General features: G+C 35.5%; 1 protein-coding gene and 1 non-coding gene across 2 annotated transcripts; one reads left to right on the top strand and one right to left on the bottom strand.

Annotated features, from left to right (window-relative positions):
* The first annotated feature begins 982 nt into the window (after window positions 1-982).
* On the top strand, window positions 983-1,089 carry LOC141610136 (small nucleolar RNA R71). Its single transcript, XR_012528034.1, has one exon. It is a non-coding gene; the product is annotated as a small nucleolar RNA R71 (small nucleolar RNA).
* A 2,728-nt stretch (window positions 1,090-3,817) lies between these two features.
* On the bottom strand, window positions 3,818-8,942 carry LOC141607602 (uncharacterized). Its single transcript, XM_074426953.1, has 3 exons — window positions 8,454-8,942; window positions 4,808-5,297; window positions 3,818-4,698 (listed from the first exon to the last, which is right to left on the bottom strand). Exons 1-3 carry the CDS (start codon window positions 8,940-8,942, stop codon window positions 3,818-3,820), a joined length of 1,860 nt encoding a protein of 619 aa, XP_074283054.1.
* Between the last annotated feature and the right edge of the window lie 8,372 nt (window positions 8,943-17,314).

Raw genomic sequence — 17,314 nt, 5'->3', positions numbered from 1 at the left:
TTCTTTTGATGATTCTCCATCTTTGGAGCTTTGCACAATTTCTTCCTTTTCACTAGCTTCCACAACTTCATCCTCAACTTGCTTCCTTGGTGCTTCATACCTTGTACCACTTCTCAAGTGAATGGCACTAACCGTTTCATGTCTAGGGGGATTACTTTGAGGTGGTAATTGCCCCTTTTGTCTTTGTGAGCTTGAAGATGCTAGTTGAGTCAATTGGGTTTCCAACATCTTGGTGTGAGCTAGAATGTTGTTGATGGTGGTTTCCTTTGCTTGGCTATCTTTTTGCATTTGAGTGAAAAATTCTTGTTGATTCTTTTGCATTTGGAGGACCGCTTTTTGGACATCAAAACCTTGGTCATTTTGGTGATTGTATGGATTTTGATTTTGGTAACCTTGGTTTTGATTGTAAAAGGGTCTTTGATTTTGGTTTCTCATGGGTGGTGGAGTGTATGTTGTTTGAGGGTTTTGAACATTTTGGCTTTTGTATGAGAGATTTGGATGGAATTTGGTGTTTTCATTGTAAAAGTTGGAATAAGGGGTACCACTCTTGTATGCTTGGAAAGCATTCACTTGTTCATTTGTTCCCCTACATTCACTTTGGTTATGTCCCAAAGTTCCACAATTCTCACATATCCCACTTGGGATTGATGAGGATGCCGTCATGGCATTGACATGATGCTTTGATTATTTTGAGTTTTCTTCAAGTCTAGCCATAGCTTGTTCAAACTTCAAGTTGATTGTGTTAATGTGAGCACTAAGTTGAGCACCCAATTGAGTAACGGAGTCCACTTCATGCTTTCCTCCTCTAGTAGCCTTGCGAGGTCTACTATATTGTGAGTTATGGACCGCCATTTCCTCAATCTTGTTCCATGTTTGATTGTCATCAACTTCGGTGAATATTCCATTTGATCCCATATTGAGAATGTTCCTAGAATCTTCATATAAACCATTCCAAAATTGTTGTACCAAAAACCATTTGCTAAGTCCATGGTGAGGACATGAGCGACAAATTCCCTTGAACCGCTCCCAAGCTTCATACAAAGATTCTTCATCCCTTTGCTTAAAACCCGTAATTGGAGCTCTTAGCATGTTAGTCTTTTCCGGTGGGTAGAATTTTTTGTAGAAAGCTAGAGCCAACTTCTTCCAAGAATCTATTCCGAGGGTGGCCTTATCAAGGCCCTTCAACCATTTCTTCGCGGTGCCGATTAAAGAAAAAGGAAATAAGACCCATCTAATTTGGTCTTGAGTCACGCCCGTTTGAGAGATTGCATCACAATAGTCGCAAAAGGTTTCCATATGAGAATGAGGGTCTTCACTAGGCATCCCCCAAAATTGGCTCCTCTCAACTAATTGGATGAAGGCGGACTTGGCAATAAAATTTCCGGTTAGATGTTGCGGTGTAGGAGTACCATTTGGTAGATTCTCCTCGGTAGGTACGGAGTGTGACGAGAATTTAGGCATTGTAGGTTGATTTTGTGGGGTATTGTGTAATGGGTTCTCCTCTCCTTCTATTGCGAAAGGGTTGATGAACTCACTAGTGGGTTGAACAACTTCACTAATACCTCTTAAATTCCTCCTAACAAGTCTCCTATTGTTCGTCAAGGTTCTTTCGATTTCACGGTCAAAAGGTAACAAATCACCTTGTAACCTTCTAGACATGCAAAATATCAAACAACTCGAAAACAATTAGAACAAACCTTGAGGAGTTTTACTTCCCCAAGGCGAAGAAAGACACAACTAATAACAATAAAAAGAAATCTAAATCAAGTAAACACCGTCCCCGGCAACGGCGCCATTTTTGATCGGTCCGTTTCGTGTTCACAATTAAAGATGTGGTCGTTGGGTCACGGTCGAATCAAAACACAATTTATAACTTCACAAACAACTCTACAATTAGTAAAGAGGCAAGTAAAGGTCGGATCCCAAGGGACGGGTATTGAAATGAGATTTCTATTGCAACTAGTGGTGTCTAAGGGGTGTCACAAATTGGGTTGATGTAGAAGGTCACTAAACTAAAATAGCAATGAAAATAAACAAGCAAGATGAATTAAAGGGGTATAAACAATTGATTAAAAGCACTAGGATGTCATAGGATCATAGGGGAATCATGGGAATTGATCATACAAACATGTTCTCAAATTATAAGCAAGCAATTATTGTTGTGGTGGATTGAGTTGGGTTATATCTTACAATCCTAGGAAAGTTTGGGTCCCGGAGCCGAATCGATTAGATTGTACAACACCTACAAGTCGACTTAATCTTCCCTACTCAACAACATGCATGGTCTAATGAGACTCGAGTTGGGTTATGTCTTACAAGTCTCATTGAAAAGATAGAAGATGATAGTAAATGCTAGGATTCATAGGCTTAGCATTTCATCAAATATAACATGTGCATGAGTTGAGATCAAAACAAGCAAGCAAATAAAACATGAAAGCATATTAATTTAAGCATGAATCATTCCCCATGTTGGTTTCCCCTAATCACCCATTAACCCTAGCTAAGAGACTACTCACTCATGATCATGTTTATCATGCTAGCAAGGTTGTCAATCATACCAACAATATGAAACATGATGAATAAATGAAAGTAATTAACAATAATTAAAAAGGGATTAAGAGAATTATACCTACTAATGATTCCAATAATAAAGCAAAGATAAAAGAAGTACTTGAATGCTTGATTGAGAGGTTGTCAATCTCCCAACAATAACCCAAATAATCTTCAATTACCCAAAATAAAGGATGAACAAAAGAGAAATTAAGGAAATAAAACTTGTATTAGAACTTGATTAATTGTTGATTACAATACTAAAGAGAGATTTGATTGATATTAACTGCTCTAATTATTGATAAGAAGAACATGCTCCTCTAATTAGACTAATGGGGTATTTATAGTGGAAATTAGGGAGGATGCATTAGGGTTAACTAAGGGCTAAACTAGTAATTACACTTTTTAGATTGAGCAAGGAGGACCCGGTATTTTTCGAAGGAAGGGCTTCTTTCTTCGTAGCTTGGAGAAGAGGAAATCACGTTGTGCTGGAGTCCGGGCGGAATAAGGTCGGGACGGGCGGATTCTGGCGATGGGGTCCGAGCGGATTCGAGGGAATCCGGGCGGATTGTGGAGGTGGAATCCGAGCGGATTAGAGCAAAGCCGCACGGATTGTGCAGCTGTGGGACGGCCGGATTGGTGACAATCTGCACGGATTGTCACTCAGCAAGACATCTTCTTCTTTTCTTCCCTTTTCTTCATAAATTCCTTGGGGATTTCCTTGGGGACTCAAGGATCCTTTCTCAACATTGCTCTTCTACTATAATATGTACAAAGGCCTTCTAATCTTGTCTCTCCTTGATGCTTGGTCATTGAATTCGATCAATTTAGTCTCGTTTTGCCATGAAAATGCAAGATTCTTACTCCTTTCCTACCAAGGGATCAAAATCTCAAAGAATATGCAAAACAAAGAACTAAAGATAAGAAATGACCCAAATATGCACTTAAAAGCATGGGAACAAGGCTAATTCGGGGGCTAAATATGCGCTAATTATGGCCACATCATCAGCCGAGACTGATAGTAATCTAGAAAGACCTCCTGAATACTTTGGCTATCAGTGCACAACTGCCCATATTGATTTTCTATCTGCATAACCTTATTCGCACTACATCGTTTCCTTATGGCTCCGTTGAAGTAAGCTGTGTTACAATATCCCTCCTCAAGCCACTGAACTTTGGCTTTTTGTTGCAAATAGTTGACCCTTGCAGTCTACATATCCTTCAGCTTCTCAGAAATGTCCATCTCCTGTTTAATTAACTCAACATTCTACGGCTTTCTCTCAATCAGCAATTGAATGTCTTCCAACTCTTTCTCAGCAATAATAGTGGAAGTTTCTATGTCAGCATAACACTCCTTATTAAGTTGTTTCAGAGTTGGCTTTAGAGCTTTCAGCCTTTTGATAACTGAAAACATCTTATGTCCAGTATAATTCTTTTCCCATTCATCCTTCACTCTTGGTAGAAAAGAAGGAGCCCTACCCCACATATTAAAATATTTAAAGTTGGCTCTCTTTGTTATATCCAGTTTGGTATTACTCACAGTGCACGGACTATGGTCAAACAGTCCTGCAGGGTGATAATGAGCCAACATATCAGGAAATTGATCTTGCCACTCTTGATTAACAAGAAACCCAGCCAGCCTACTGTACACCCTGGTTTGAGGTTCTTGCTTGTTAGTCCAGGTGTAGAAGGCTCCAGTAGCAGCTAGATCAGCAACTTCACAATTTGCCAGACACTCAATGAATTCATCCATATATGATTGCTTTGTATTCTCTCCTACTCTTTCATCAGGAGTAATGACAGTGTTGAAATCTCCTACAATAGGGCAAGGACCATTCCACTGTCCATTTATCCTCTCTAGTTTCTCCCAAAGGTCTCTTCTAGCAGTCCCCTCATTGAAAGCATACACCATTGTAAGGAAAAAACACTGTTGAGACACCCTTGCTACCACTTTAGTATGAATGAACTGAGCATCATACTGCAAGATTTGAACATCAAACAAAATTGGTCTCCACAAAATCCAAACTCGTCCTCTTTTATGTGAACCATTGTTAGTGGTTACACTCCACCCATCCAGCATAGTAGTAGAAATATTACTCACGCTTGCACCATTTACTTTTGTTTCCAGAAAGCCAAAAAGACCAACCTCTTTATTATGAATAAACCATTTAACATTATTCTGCTTATTTACACTTTTCAGTCCTCTAACATTCCAAAACCCAATATTATTCATTAGAAATAGGAGAAATTGGTTTACCATTTTGTCCAACTCCTACTCCTGGAGTTACATTTCCTGATGCAGCATCTCTATATGATTTTTCATGGGAGATACCAGTACTATCCATCTGCTTTATAGGAGTTGTCACCATAAGAGTGGACATCCCCTTAGGTTTATCTATTGTTGGCAATGTGGCTCCTTGAGTCTTAACCCCAACTGGTCTCCAAATGTTCTTCATAGGGACCTGTTGTGTAGTTGGTTTCACCCCACCTCTACAGTTGGCTTGATCATATCCTATCCCTTTACATTTAGTACAGATTGTCGGTTTCCATTCATACTCAATATCCGGGGCTACTACCTTCGTCCCATTCTCATCTAAGAATTTGATCTTGGTAGGGAACTTCTGCCCTAGTACAACCTTAACCATGACCCTAGCAAATCTCAACCGAGTTTTATCAATTGTGGCCTGATAAGCTCTTTGGAATTTACCAAGTAAACCAACTATGGTTGGCAAGCATTTTCCCCAATACTTCAGAGGCAGAGCTTGAACCCTCACCCAAATAGGGACATTCTTGGCATCCTCCTTGGTGAGCTCATGATGTGTTCATTTTATATATACTTTTACCCCTAATTTTAGCTCAGTTTTGATTTCATATCATACTTTAATTACTATATTTGTGAGCTAATCTTGTGTTCTAGGTGTATTGTTTGTATTTGTTACATTTTGTAGGAATCTAAGCATTTAGAGGCTTTTTTCTATGACATTTGCAAGCACTAGAATATATGGCTAAATATGAAAGCTAAATGGACCATGGAAGAAATTACAAGGTCAAGCATGAAGAAATGTGAAATGTGAAATGTAAAATGGTAATTAAATCAAAAAATGAAGCACGCATTACAAGTCCACAAAATTCTACATGAGATGCTCAACTTGGGATGCTCTTAGGATTCTCATGGGATGCTAAATGGAGTGTTTAACCGGAGGCTTAAAGATGGGATTAATGGCCAACATGGGATTCTCTTGGCAATTACGCAAGAATTGAAGGAAAATTAAGAGTGTGCTTAGGATGCCATTTTGGATTCCTTTGCAAATTTTACTCCCTTATTCTTATATAAAGGGTTTTGATCAACACTCTTTTACACACCATTTTTTCTTAGTATTTCCTACACTTCTTTCATTTTCTTAGTTTACTTTTTAGTTTAGTTTAGATTAGATTTACTATAAACAATTTCCTTTAAGCATTTCAATTTATATTACAATTTCTATTTCAAGTTATATTCAAGTTATTTATATTTGCATTGTTCTTCAATTCCATTTCCATTTCAAGGTAATTCTATTCCTATTTTCATTATGTTTATCATTTCAATTGTCATTAATTTAGTTTACATTTACATTATGCTAGAGTAGTCTACCTTGTCTAGGGAATGAAGAGAGTCATGCATAAAAAGTATTTGAAACATGATAAATTAGGATGTTGTAGTAATCACATAATAGTTTCTATAACATGCTTGCATCGTCACGTTTAATATTTGTTTAAAGGCCTTATTCATTGATTAAGTTTGTTAATTCCTTCTATAAATCGAGAGGCACGGAATCGGATTAGACTAAGCATGTGTAGTAGGATGACCTAGTCATAAACGAGAGTTTCTCTAGGACCCAGTCTATGGTTGTCACTAATATCGAGCGGTGGGTGTCTCTAAGCCTAAACAATTAACGATTCATGAACTCCTATGTTTAATTTGAGCATTTACGTAATTTGCATATGTGACCCGACCTCCCTAGACTATTTCTTTATCATTATTGTTTTCTTCCATTATCCAACCAACTAATCATACGATCATACGATAACCAACCTCAAGATAAAATTCACCCCATAACAACTAATTAACAACTATCGTATCTCTGTGGATTCGACCCCTACGTCGAATCTACTACTTTTGCGATAGTCTCATCTCCCTTGGACATGTCCTTGATAGGGATTACTTGGGACATTTCGTTCTTGGTGGCATGGATTCTGAGACTTGTGGATTAGCTTTAATGTTGAGTAATGGGAGTCTCTACAACATGATTGAGTCGGAACTTTGGAATTTCTTAGATACCATGGCTTCCGAATATCGGGAATTAGCACGCTAATTCCATTATTGGTGCATCAAAGAGGAGCTTAAAGTGTTACAGGCTCGTATGGAAAAAAATTCTCAAGAGAAACCGAGACCACGTGAGCCTATCTTTTCTCATTTTGCTTTTCTACCTCCCCAATGTGAGTCTTTTCAATCTACGCAAAAATAAATGAATGTAGTACACCTATGCAAAAATAAATACCCTAGACACAAATGAATGTAGTATGTTGGGGTCAAATCCATAGAGAGACGGTGGTTGTTAATTAGTTGTTATGGAGTGAATTTTATCACGGTTGGTTATCGTATGATTGGTTGTTGGATAATGGAGGAAAACAATAATGATAAAGAAATAGTCTAGAGAGGTCGGGTCACACATGCAAGTTATGTAATTGCTTAAATTAAACATAGGAGTTGATGAATCGTTAATGGTTTAGGCTTAGAGACACCCACCTCTCGATATTAGTATCAACCATAGACCGGGTCCTAAAGAAACTCTCGTTTATGACTAGGTCGTCCTACTACACATGCTTAGTCTAATCCAATTTCGTGCCTCTCGACTTATAGAACGAATTAACAAACTTAATCAACGAATAAGGCCTTTAAACAAAGATTAAACGTGATGATGCAAGCATGTTATAGAAATTACTATGTGATTACTACAACATCCTAATTTATCATGTTACAGATACTTTTTATGCATGACTCCCTTCATTCCCTAGACAAGGTAGACTAATCTAGCATAATGTAAATGTAAACTAAACTAATGACAATTGAAATGATAAACATAATGAAAATAGGAATAGAATTACCTTGAAATTGAAATGAAATGAAATTGAAGAACAATGCAAATATAAATAACTTGAATATAACTTGAAATAGAAATTGTAATATAAATAGAAATGCTTAAAGGAAATTATTTATAGTAAATCTAATCCAAACTAAACTAAAAACTAAACTAAGAACATGAAAGTAGTGTACGAAATACTAAGAAAAAATGGTGTGTAAAGGTGTGTTGATCAACACCCTTTATATAAGAATAAGGGAGTAAAATTTGCAAAAGAATCCAAAATGGCATCCTAAGCACACTCTTAATTTTCCTTCAATTCTTGCGTAATTGCCAAGAGAATCCCATGTTGGCCATTAATCCCATCATTAAGCCTCCGGTTAAACACTCCATTTAGCATCCCATGAGAATCCTAAGAGCATCCCAAGTTGAGCATCTCATGTAAAATTTTGTGGACTTGTAATGTGGGCTTCATTTTGTGATTTACTTAGCATTTTATATTTCACATTTCTTCATGCATGGCCTTGTAATTTCTTCCATGGTCCATTTAGCTTTCATATTTAGCCATATATTCTAGTGCTTGCAAATGTGATAGGAAAAAGCCTTTAAATGCTTAGACTCCTACAAAATGTAACAAATACAAACAATACACCTAGAACACAAGATTAGCTCACAAACATACTAACTAAAGTATGATATGCAATTAAAACTGAGCTGAAATGAGGGGTAAAAGTATATATAAAATGAACACATCAGCTCAGTCTCTTCAGTCCAGGGCCTGACCATAAGTGGCTTATTGTCAAACAGAAAATGCCATGCCTGCAGAATTTCATCTCTATCCTTGCCTTCTTTGAATCTAACAAGAAAAATACCATTTGGCAAGAATGAGACTTTATCAATGTTATGTTTGTGCCAGATTCTATAAATAAAGCCATTTAAAACCTCCCACGGAGGATTTGGTCTTAGCACAAAACAGTACACTGTATTACTGCAGTATGCAATCTCCTCTTGCACATCTTCTTTGGTAAATTGTATCAAATACTCTGTTTTATCATCCTCCTCGTCAATGGGGATAGTTTTCCTCCCACGTTTAGTAATCCAGGGTGAATTTTCAACCATACTTTCATCCGTCACATAATCAAATGGTAAACTAGGAATACCTGTCACTTCCTGCATGGATTTCGTACGAAGAACATCATCCTCATCAGGCCCTGTTTTCTTCGGTTCTTCTCTTTTCCCACTGCTTCTCTGATTTGCTTTCACCATGGCCATTCTACTAGAATGTTGTTTCTTTGTTTTGCTTGATGAATTACGTGCCATAGGAAAGAATCAGTGAAGAATGAACGTGCTCAAGATCGCATGCGCAGGGTTTAGGGTTTCTCTAGGGTTCATCTCTTCAATTAAATAATTGTTTTGTCCCTTGTTTGTAAGTCGATTTCATTCAATTGTTTATGCTATTTTAAAGTCTTATTCTTCAAAAAGTTTGAAAATAGAGTCTTGTCTATTTGAAGTCTAGTTTATGCATATCAAATTTCATAGCCTAATTCCTTATGGTTTTTTCTAGGTCATTTCTTTATGAACCTATCGCTGAAAAGTCCGCGAATCTGATTTGGTAGTGGAAAATGATTTGAAACCCTAATTTATATGTCGATTCAGTTTTGGGTATTTTTCATACGTTATCTTTGTAGAGTCTATATGACAATAGGATTTGGAATTACCGAAAAATGATGATTTATAGTCGTTTTATGAATCGATACCTTTTATGCGACGGATTCTGTCAGCTTTTGGAAATCAGTCTGATAACCCTTGATAAGTTTAGAATTTGAGAAACATTCGTTGGATAAGAGTTGTAGCTATGACTCATGGTGTTCCAATCCAATTGGCCTTGTATCGATTCAATTTTTCTGGAATTAATTATGCATTTTATACCGAGTCTGTCATGTGCTCGAAAATCAGGAAAAGCGGTGTTTGTTCTTTAAGTTGATATTCCTATTAAGTTATGATGAGTCTAGGTTATGTGCATGATTAATTGAATGAGTAGGTGGTAATTATACATAATTATGTTATGTAGGTTGTTAGGGATAAAAATCACACTTTTTATTACTTATGACATGGCAGGCATTCATTGGTTGAAAGCAATTAAAAAGAATCGACAACGTGGCAGATTGAGGGCCATAAGATCAAGATGATAAACAAACACATGTGGGATATTTCCTTGTCAAAACCCACGTGAAGAAGTCAAGTAACCACTTCCTATTCTTATGGGGTTGACCATAAATCTAGGAGCAGAAGCAGGGAAATCGTTTTTGGACTCAAGACCTAGCCTCAACAACTATATAACATGGATCAGAAGCAAAGGAAAAAAAATCATTCAATACTCCAGCACACTCTTACTCGACATCCCGTCTCCACTTAGCAATATTTCACTAGCAAATTAATCCTTGTACTTTCATATCTTCGTATTTCCTGTTGGGAAATGTGTCCTGAACAATAGTGCGATCACATGATTTAAATATCATTATTAAATCTCATACTAAGAATACGTGAGGGATGATTCTTTATATAGTCGACTGACCGTCATTAATCGGTAATGATTGGCTAACTAGAGTTTGAAATTACTGTCGTGTGACGGTGGTGGTCAGTTGATCCCTTTAGGTCACACCTATAGGATGAGGCCCAAATAGATATTTAATTAATTGTATGCGATACGAATAAATTAATTCCTTAATTATGAGAGTGCAATTTTACGTCTTATTGTAATGTGATTAAATAAGATTTAATTTAGTAATTAAGTGTTAAATTACTAAATTAGTTGAGGTGTTTTATAAGTTTTGAGGTAGAGGTAATTTGTTATTTAAAGTTACAAGAAGTTGTAATTTTAACTAACTAGTAATTATGGGACCCATTATATGTTGATATAATGGTAGTATACTACTCAAAAAGTGGAGTGTATATTATATTATTAATTGTAATATTTAAGTGTTAAATGATTACATTAATAATTAATTATGTAAGATAGTTAAATATATGACTTATAAGCATTTATGAGACAAATGACAAAAGGCAAAAATGGACCAAAATAGGTCCAATATTTTGGCCAAAATAAGAGAGCAAAAGATGCTCTTTTGTCTTTATTGTTTTTGATTAAAGCATGATAGTGACACTACTTAGAAGCTTTAATCATGCCTACATCTTACACACATGCTCCCTATACTCTACCTATACTAAACAAAAGAGTAAAAACAAAAGCAAAGATTCCTACCCTTTGTAAGGCCACCGGTTTTGTGCCTTTTAAATGGGCATTTGGTTGCTCATTTTGTGGGTTGAAGTTTTTGCTTGTTTTCTCTCAAGTTCTTCCTCACATGCAATTGCTAAAATCTCTCACAAATACTAATACACATCAAACTATTACTAGAGGTAGTAATACTAAAAATATTAGTATTATTAAGGGAACATTTCTACTACATATCTAGTTAATATTAGTAGGAATTTTTGGGATTAATCTTGGGTGCAACTTATTGGAGTGTCTTCTATACTTGGAGTCTTAGGAGGATCATCCATCATATTTAGCCCAAGAACAAGTGAAGGAAGGTGACCTTACTTGTGCCCATATTTTCGAACCATTTAACAATGTAAGGAACATTGTTCTTCTTATAAATCTTTCATTTTGTTATGCATGCACTAGATCTAAAGAACATATAATTAACACGTTAATTAGTTCACTATTAGAGGAGTCTAATAATAGGTATATGAACCTAACAAGTGGTATCAGAGCATAAGGATGTTGCATGCATAATCGGTTATTGTTTTTCCGAGTTAAAATGTTAACAAATAAAACTAAAAAAATTTGTGATTTATAAGTATAAGCCACGAAATCACCATGCATGTTATATATTTTAGTCCTAAAATGTTTTTAGGTCATTTTTATGATTTATGGAAATTTATTGCTCATTTTAATGATTTTTGGTCATTTTATTACATTTTTATGACTAAAATGGGAATTAAAATGCTAAAAATAGTTAAACTAAGTTTCTGACCTTGGCAATTTTATATGACCTCACATGCATATTTTACAAGTTGTGTGTAAAAAGTCTAGTTAATTTGATTAATATTGTATGATTTATGATTTTTATGAGATAAAAATGGATTAAAAGAGGTAAAATGGTTAAAAATAGTTAAATCTCGAATTAAGCCATGATATTTTAATATGATGTCACATGCATAATTTTCAGAGATTATGTAAATTTCTAGATTAAAAGATCTCTTTTAGCATGATTTATGGATTTTTAGAGTAAAAATGGCATAAATAGTGACTATTTTAGCAAAATTAGCTAATACGTATTGCATGGCTTGAGAAAATTATTTTTAGTTTCATAAATATCCCACTAATCAGATCTAAAGTTGTAAAAATTATTGGAGTAATTTTCGGATACTTTAAGTATTTTATGAGATAAAACCGATAAAATGCAACTATATTTTCTCAAAATTAATTCGAAAATGTTAACCATGATTTTTGACATTATGAGTGTCATGTAATTATTCCAGAATGTTCAAAAATTTAAAATTCAAATTTTGAAATTTTTATAATTTAATTTGGATTTATTTCATATAAATAATGATTTTAAGGTAAAAAAATGAGCATAAAATTAAATCAAGTTGAATTATTGTCAAAAATTGAGTGATGACTAATTTTTGAGTCGTAAAAAGTGTTAGGATAATTAACTTGAGCTTAGATGTGATTTAAGTGTTAATTAGTGATTTTAAAATGTTATTATCACGCATTTCCATAAAACCGGGTTATATGTACGACATATGTTAAATAGGGCGATTTGGCACATCATTTGGCATGATAGATACATATTATAATGCTGCATATTTCAATTGTTGAATGTCTTTTATTTATATAATTTTAAATTATGTAATTTTATCTTAGTATGGCCTTAGTTTAATCAATATTACCCGTAATGAAAGGGAATATTGATTCGGTTGTAATTTAATGTGATCTAGAAACACTTTTATTTTTATTAGTTTTTCCATTTTTACAAATGTATAAAAAGGAATAGCTTTGTATTTTTATTATTATTTGTAATTATGGAGCATCTTCAAAGACGGTGTCATTCGGAAAGATGATCCGACGAAGACGGTGTCTTGGGAGGCGTGCCAATTGAAGATTCAAGGGACCAAAGGAGTTGGTTTCCGAATTTGTAATAGTTTATTAGATTTACTATTTTAGGAAGGCCATACTAGGATTTTATTTTTATGCTTTGCATTTTATTTATATGTTGCATGCATCGCTAAATTGCCATAAATAAACATGCATTTTTAATTGAGTTTATCGACCGTGTCAATTAAAATTATCGTAGTTCACCGCTTTAGTTCACTTAAAACGTGATAGATAATAAATTGACAAGACCTCACACATATAATAATTGAGATAAAGCCTTACCAAATAGTAGAAACCCATGAAGTACCAATTTCATAAGGGAGTTAATCCGGCTTCACCGTAATACAAACCTTGTTACGTTGGCGAAGTGGGGTAGTAAAATGTTATTACATCGAAATTTGGATTGAGCTCAACGGAAGTATTGTTGACCGTAGTCGCATGTGTTCCGGGCTAAAGATGAAAATTAGAGTAATTTTTATCGACCGAGAGTTCTAAAAGTAGAATCGATTAAAGAGTTAATCCACCGAGTTATATTAATAAGGGATGAATCGGCTCACCGTGCCCGAGTTGATATGAATGTGGATCTCGGAATCATTTATATAGTTGGGTGGAGGTCACTATATAAATGCAAAACTTGTAGTTAAATTTACGAGTATCATTAAAACGATAGATGATAATTAATTCCTTCATTTCCTATTTTGTAGTCAAATTTTTTGTATCAACTGCAATGGCAACTCCAATCACGTCCGCATCCACTAGTTCCACCACGCTTACCAATGTGTCATGGCTCCGATCCTTCATGGATCGATGTAAGTTAGAAAAGAATGGGTCTAATTTCGCCGATTGGGACGCGCAACTTCGCTTGGCCGCGCAAGGTGACGACAAGCTTCGTTAACTTACCGAGGTATCTCCCACCGAACCTAATGCTAGGTCCACCCCCGCCGCTAGGCAAACCTATGAGGTTTACCAAAAGGAGTCGGCCGCGATAAAAAATGTGTTGATCTTTGCTATGGAGGCCGAACTCCAACGAAGTGCTATAAAGATTAGCCCCGCTCATGAGATCTACATGAAGATTGTGAACATGTTTTCACGAGCTCCTAGGGTCATTCAATATGAGGCGGCTTCCGCATTCTTTGATCTTAACATCAAGAAGGTCCAAAAGGTGAGCCCTCATGTGCTCAAGTTGATGGAGCATGTTGAGACCTTGAAAATGCATAAGGTGGAAATTCCCAATGAACTCGTAATTGATAGAATTCTTCATTCCCTCAACAAAATCAAAGCATATGTTCAATTCCGGGGGAATTTTAATATGCAAGATAAGACAGTTTCCCTTGATGAGTTACACAAAATTCTTGTGCAAGACGAAAGGGACATGGGGCTAAGTGTTAGCACCACCAAAGATGTGCTCAATGTCAATCATAAGAGCAAGGGAACCTTCGAGAAAGGCGGGAAGAAGGGGAAAAAGCGAACTCCCAACAGTAATATAGCTAAAGCTTGTGAATCTAGTACCTCCAAGCCCAAGTATAGTGCCCCCACCGGGGACAAGTGCCACTATTGTTGTGGCGTTGGGCATTGGAAGAGAAACTGTTGCAAATACCTTGGCGACATCAAAGCTGGAAAGGTTATTCCAGTAGGTATATAACTATCCCTATGTTTTATGTTTCAATCTCAATTAGTATGTGATACAAGTTGTGATGATTACCCTTTTTTTATTGTAAATAGGGCCCCCTACCAAGGATAAGGGCAAGGAGAAGCAAGCCTAGAGGATCATATGGGAAGCTAGAGTAGCCGACCGTGGTGATGGATCAATGGAAGCTTGGCTTTAATTTGCTTTGTCTTTAATTTTATGATGTATTTCAAGTTTTTAGAACTATTTTGATTTCCTTGTGTGACTTGGAAATTGGTTTGTATCCTTTAAACACGGGTTGTATTTTGGATATTGGTGATTTGGTTTTCAACCCAAATCACTTGTTTTATTACTTGTTCTAAAATCATCATCATTAATTACTTGCGTAGAGAAACATTAGATAAACAACTCAAATTGATCAAATAGACGATTATGATGATGGGATCATTATATGTCCATAAGCTATGAATTTGATTCTCCTTATGTCATCATTACTAAAAATAACAACTTACTTATGTAAAATCAATTAAAGTTGTAATGAGTTTTGAACTCATCGAGTAGGGAATTTTCGATACCAAATGGACACATTATTCTAAACGGATGGTCAACAATGAGATACCTAGAATAGAGAGTCTATTAAACCATATGACATGAATCAGACTGCCATATTACATGAATTAAGCTGCCATGAAAGGGATGGCGTTTTGAAAGCTAATACATAGTCTAGATAGACTCCTAATACTCAGTTAAATATATATGTTTGTGACTCACAAAACTATCTCTCAAGAAGATAGATGTATTTCTGAGAGATAGAGTGGGAGTAGATTAAATCATCACAAACATCTCTTATAGTTTAAATGTTACTTTGTGAAAGTAATAGAATTATAGAAGTGGGAGTTGGTATTGAACTATTGTCTATGAATATAGAATGAGAGCATAGTTCAGTGGGAGTTTATCGCACGTGTCTTATTGTTAAAATATTACTTTGTGAAAGTGATAGTATCATGACCTTGTTACATACGAGCCATCGCATTACAATCCGAAAATTGTTACTCAAGAGTAGATTTACTTTAAGGTGAGGGTCTCCTCAAAAGTAAATAGAGCTTCAGAGTACATAAATGCATAAGATTTACATGAAGATGTTGATCAAGATAAATTGTGTTAGGAATTGCCGCATTTCATTTTAATGAAGAATGGAAAATAGAATTCGCTTTTCTAAAATGGGAATTTGGAAAAGGAATTGTTTTAAACACAAATCTTAGATGAAGATCCAAGAATCCTAACATATTATGCGTAGCCTTCTTAAGTGATCTTAGAATGATCTTAAGCTAGCATTAAAGGATTATACTTTTCGTTCATGTGATAATAGTGGATGGGTTCATTCACATGATTGCAGAATCATGATTATACATGAAGTTAAGTGGGAGCTAGATTTATTTTTCCATATCTTATATGTTGATAACATATTACTTATTAAGAATAATGTACCAATGCTCTCTTCTGGCAAGAGTAATTGGGAGACTTGGAAAGGGATGGAAAGTATTCTAGATTTTGTATCTGTGTGAGAGAATATTGGCATAGAGTTGAGAGTCTTATGAGGATAAGATATTTCACATCTGTTGTACAACAACAAGGTCAAATAGGCTATTCATGTTGATAGAAGTGGAAATACTATGATGGAGTCATAGTCATTCACTGAACCTATTAAGTTGTTGATCACATGAAATCGATAGCTAATGTTTCCACCATTAGAATGATCATGTATGCCAACAGACGCACGTGCCATGATGTGACATATGCTGAGAGCATAACAAGTCAATAAAAGGGATAATTCCCATAATATGGCTTGTGAAAGCCTTAAAGAACATTCTTGAGATTCTTGAGAAAAATTAAGGATTCATTCACATGTTTGGGTGACAAACTAAGTTTGGTGTTGAAGTGTTGCACAAACTCTAGTTCCCAAACTCAAAAGGGATTTGTCGAAATCCTAGGGTGACTTATTGACTAAAGAGTTAGAAACTAAGAAAAGTGTTTTAGTTTCGTGCATTGCAAATTCTACAAAAGGAATCTATGTAAATTGTGATTAAAAGATCAATGAAGGGATTAAGGGTGAATCCCTCTACAAATGATTTTGTCACATGTTATGGGATAACAGTGGGAGCATCTTTCAAGTAAAAGAGTCCAACTCTAGTAAGAACTCTAGACATATGCTTAGATAAATTCATGTCATTAGAGATGACATAGAATGGAAGAAAATAGCAATTAATAAAGTTAGAATATATGGATATCGGGTATATCCACTAGCCAAGCTTGTATTACATTTTAACTAGTGTTAATAATACACTAATGATTATAGAATATGAAGTAGTAATAGTGTATTGACTATTCATATGTGATAATCACATTTATCGTTTGAGTTTCATTAAACTCACCCGCTACCTTGTTGTATCCGAATGGGTTGTAGGGACAAATTGAACCCCATTAAAGTGAACTGGATTGACATGGTATTCGCCCCTAGTTACTTATATGAGGTGACGTATCGAAGTGACTAGAGTGTGATGCGATTGATGGAAAGTTCAAGTGCCATAAAGACATGTGGGATGACTAGTCGATCACATAGGCAGACTGTATGGGACAATCTGTCGGGCAGTGACCGCTTATAGAGTTCTGGTAATTCATAAAGCCTGGTCGTGGCAAGAGCTACTATAATACTCTTATGAGTCAATTTTTTTGACTAGAGACTATTCGCCCAAGTTGGCACAACTTCTTATTAGCTTTGATTTATACTCTACGATTTCGTACATGAGGTCAAACTGGGTATATTTTGGGTTATGATGAGCTGTGGTTGAACGA

Source organism: Silene latifolia, chromosome 10, assembly GCF_048544455.1.
Source record: "Silene latifolia isolate original U9 population chromosome 10, ASM4854445v1, whole genome shotgun sequence".
NCBI lineage: Eukaryota > Viridiplantae > Streptophyta > Magnoliopsida > Caryophyllales > Caryophyllaceae > Silene > Silene latifolia.
This window is presented reverse-complemented; position numbering and strand designations above follow the sequence as displayed.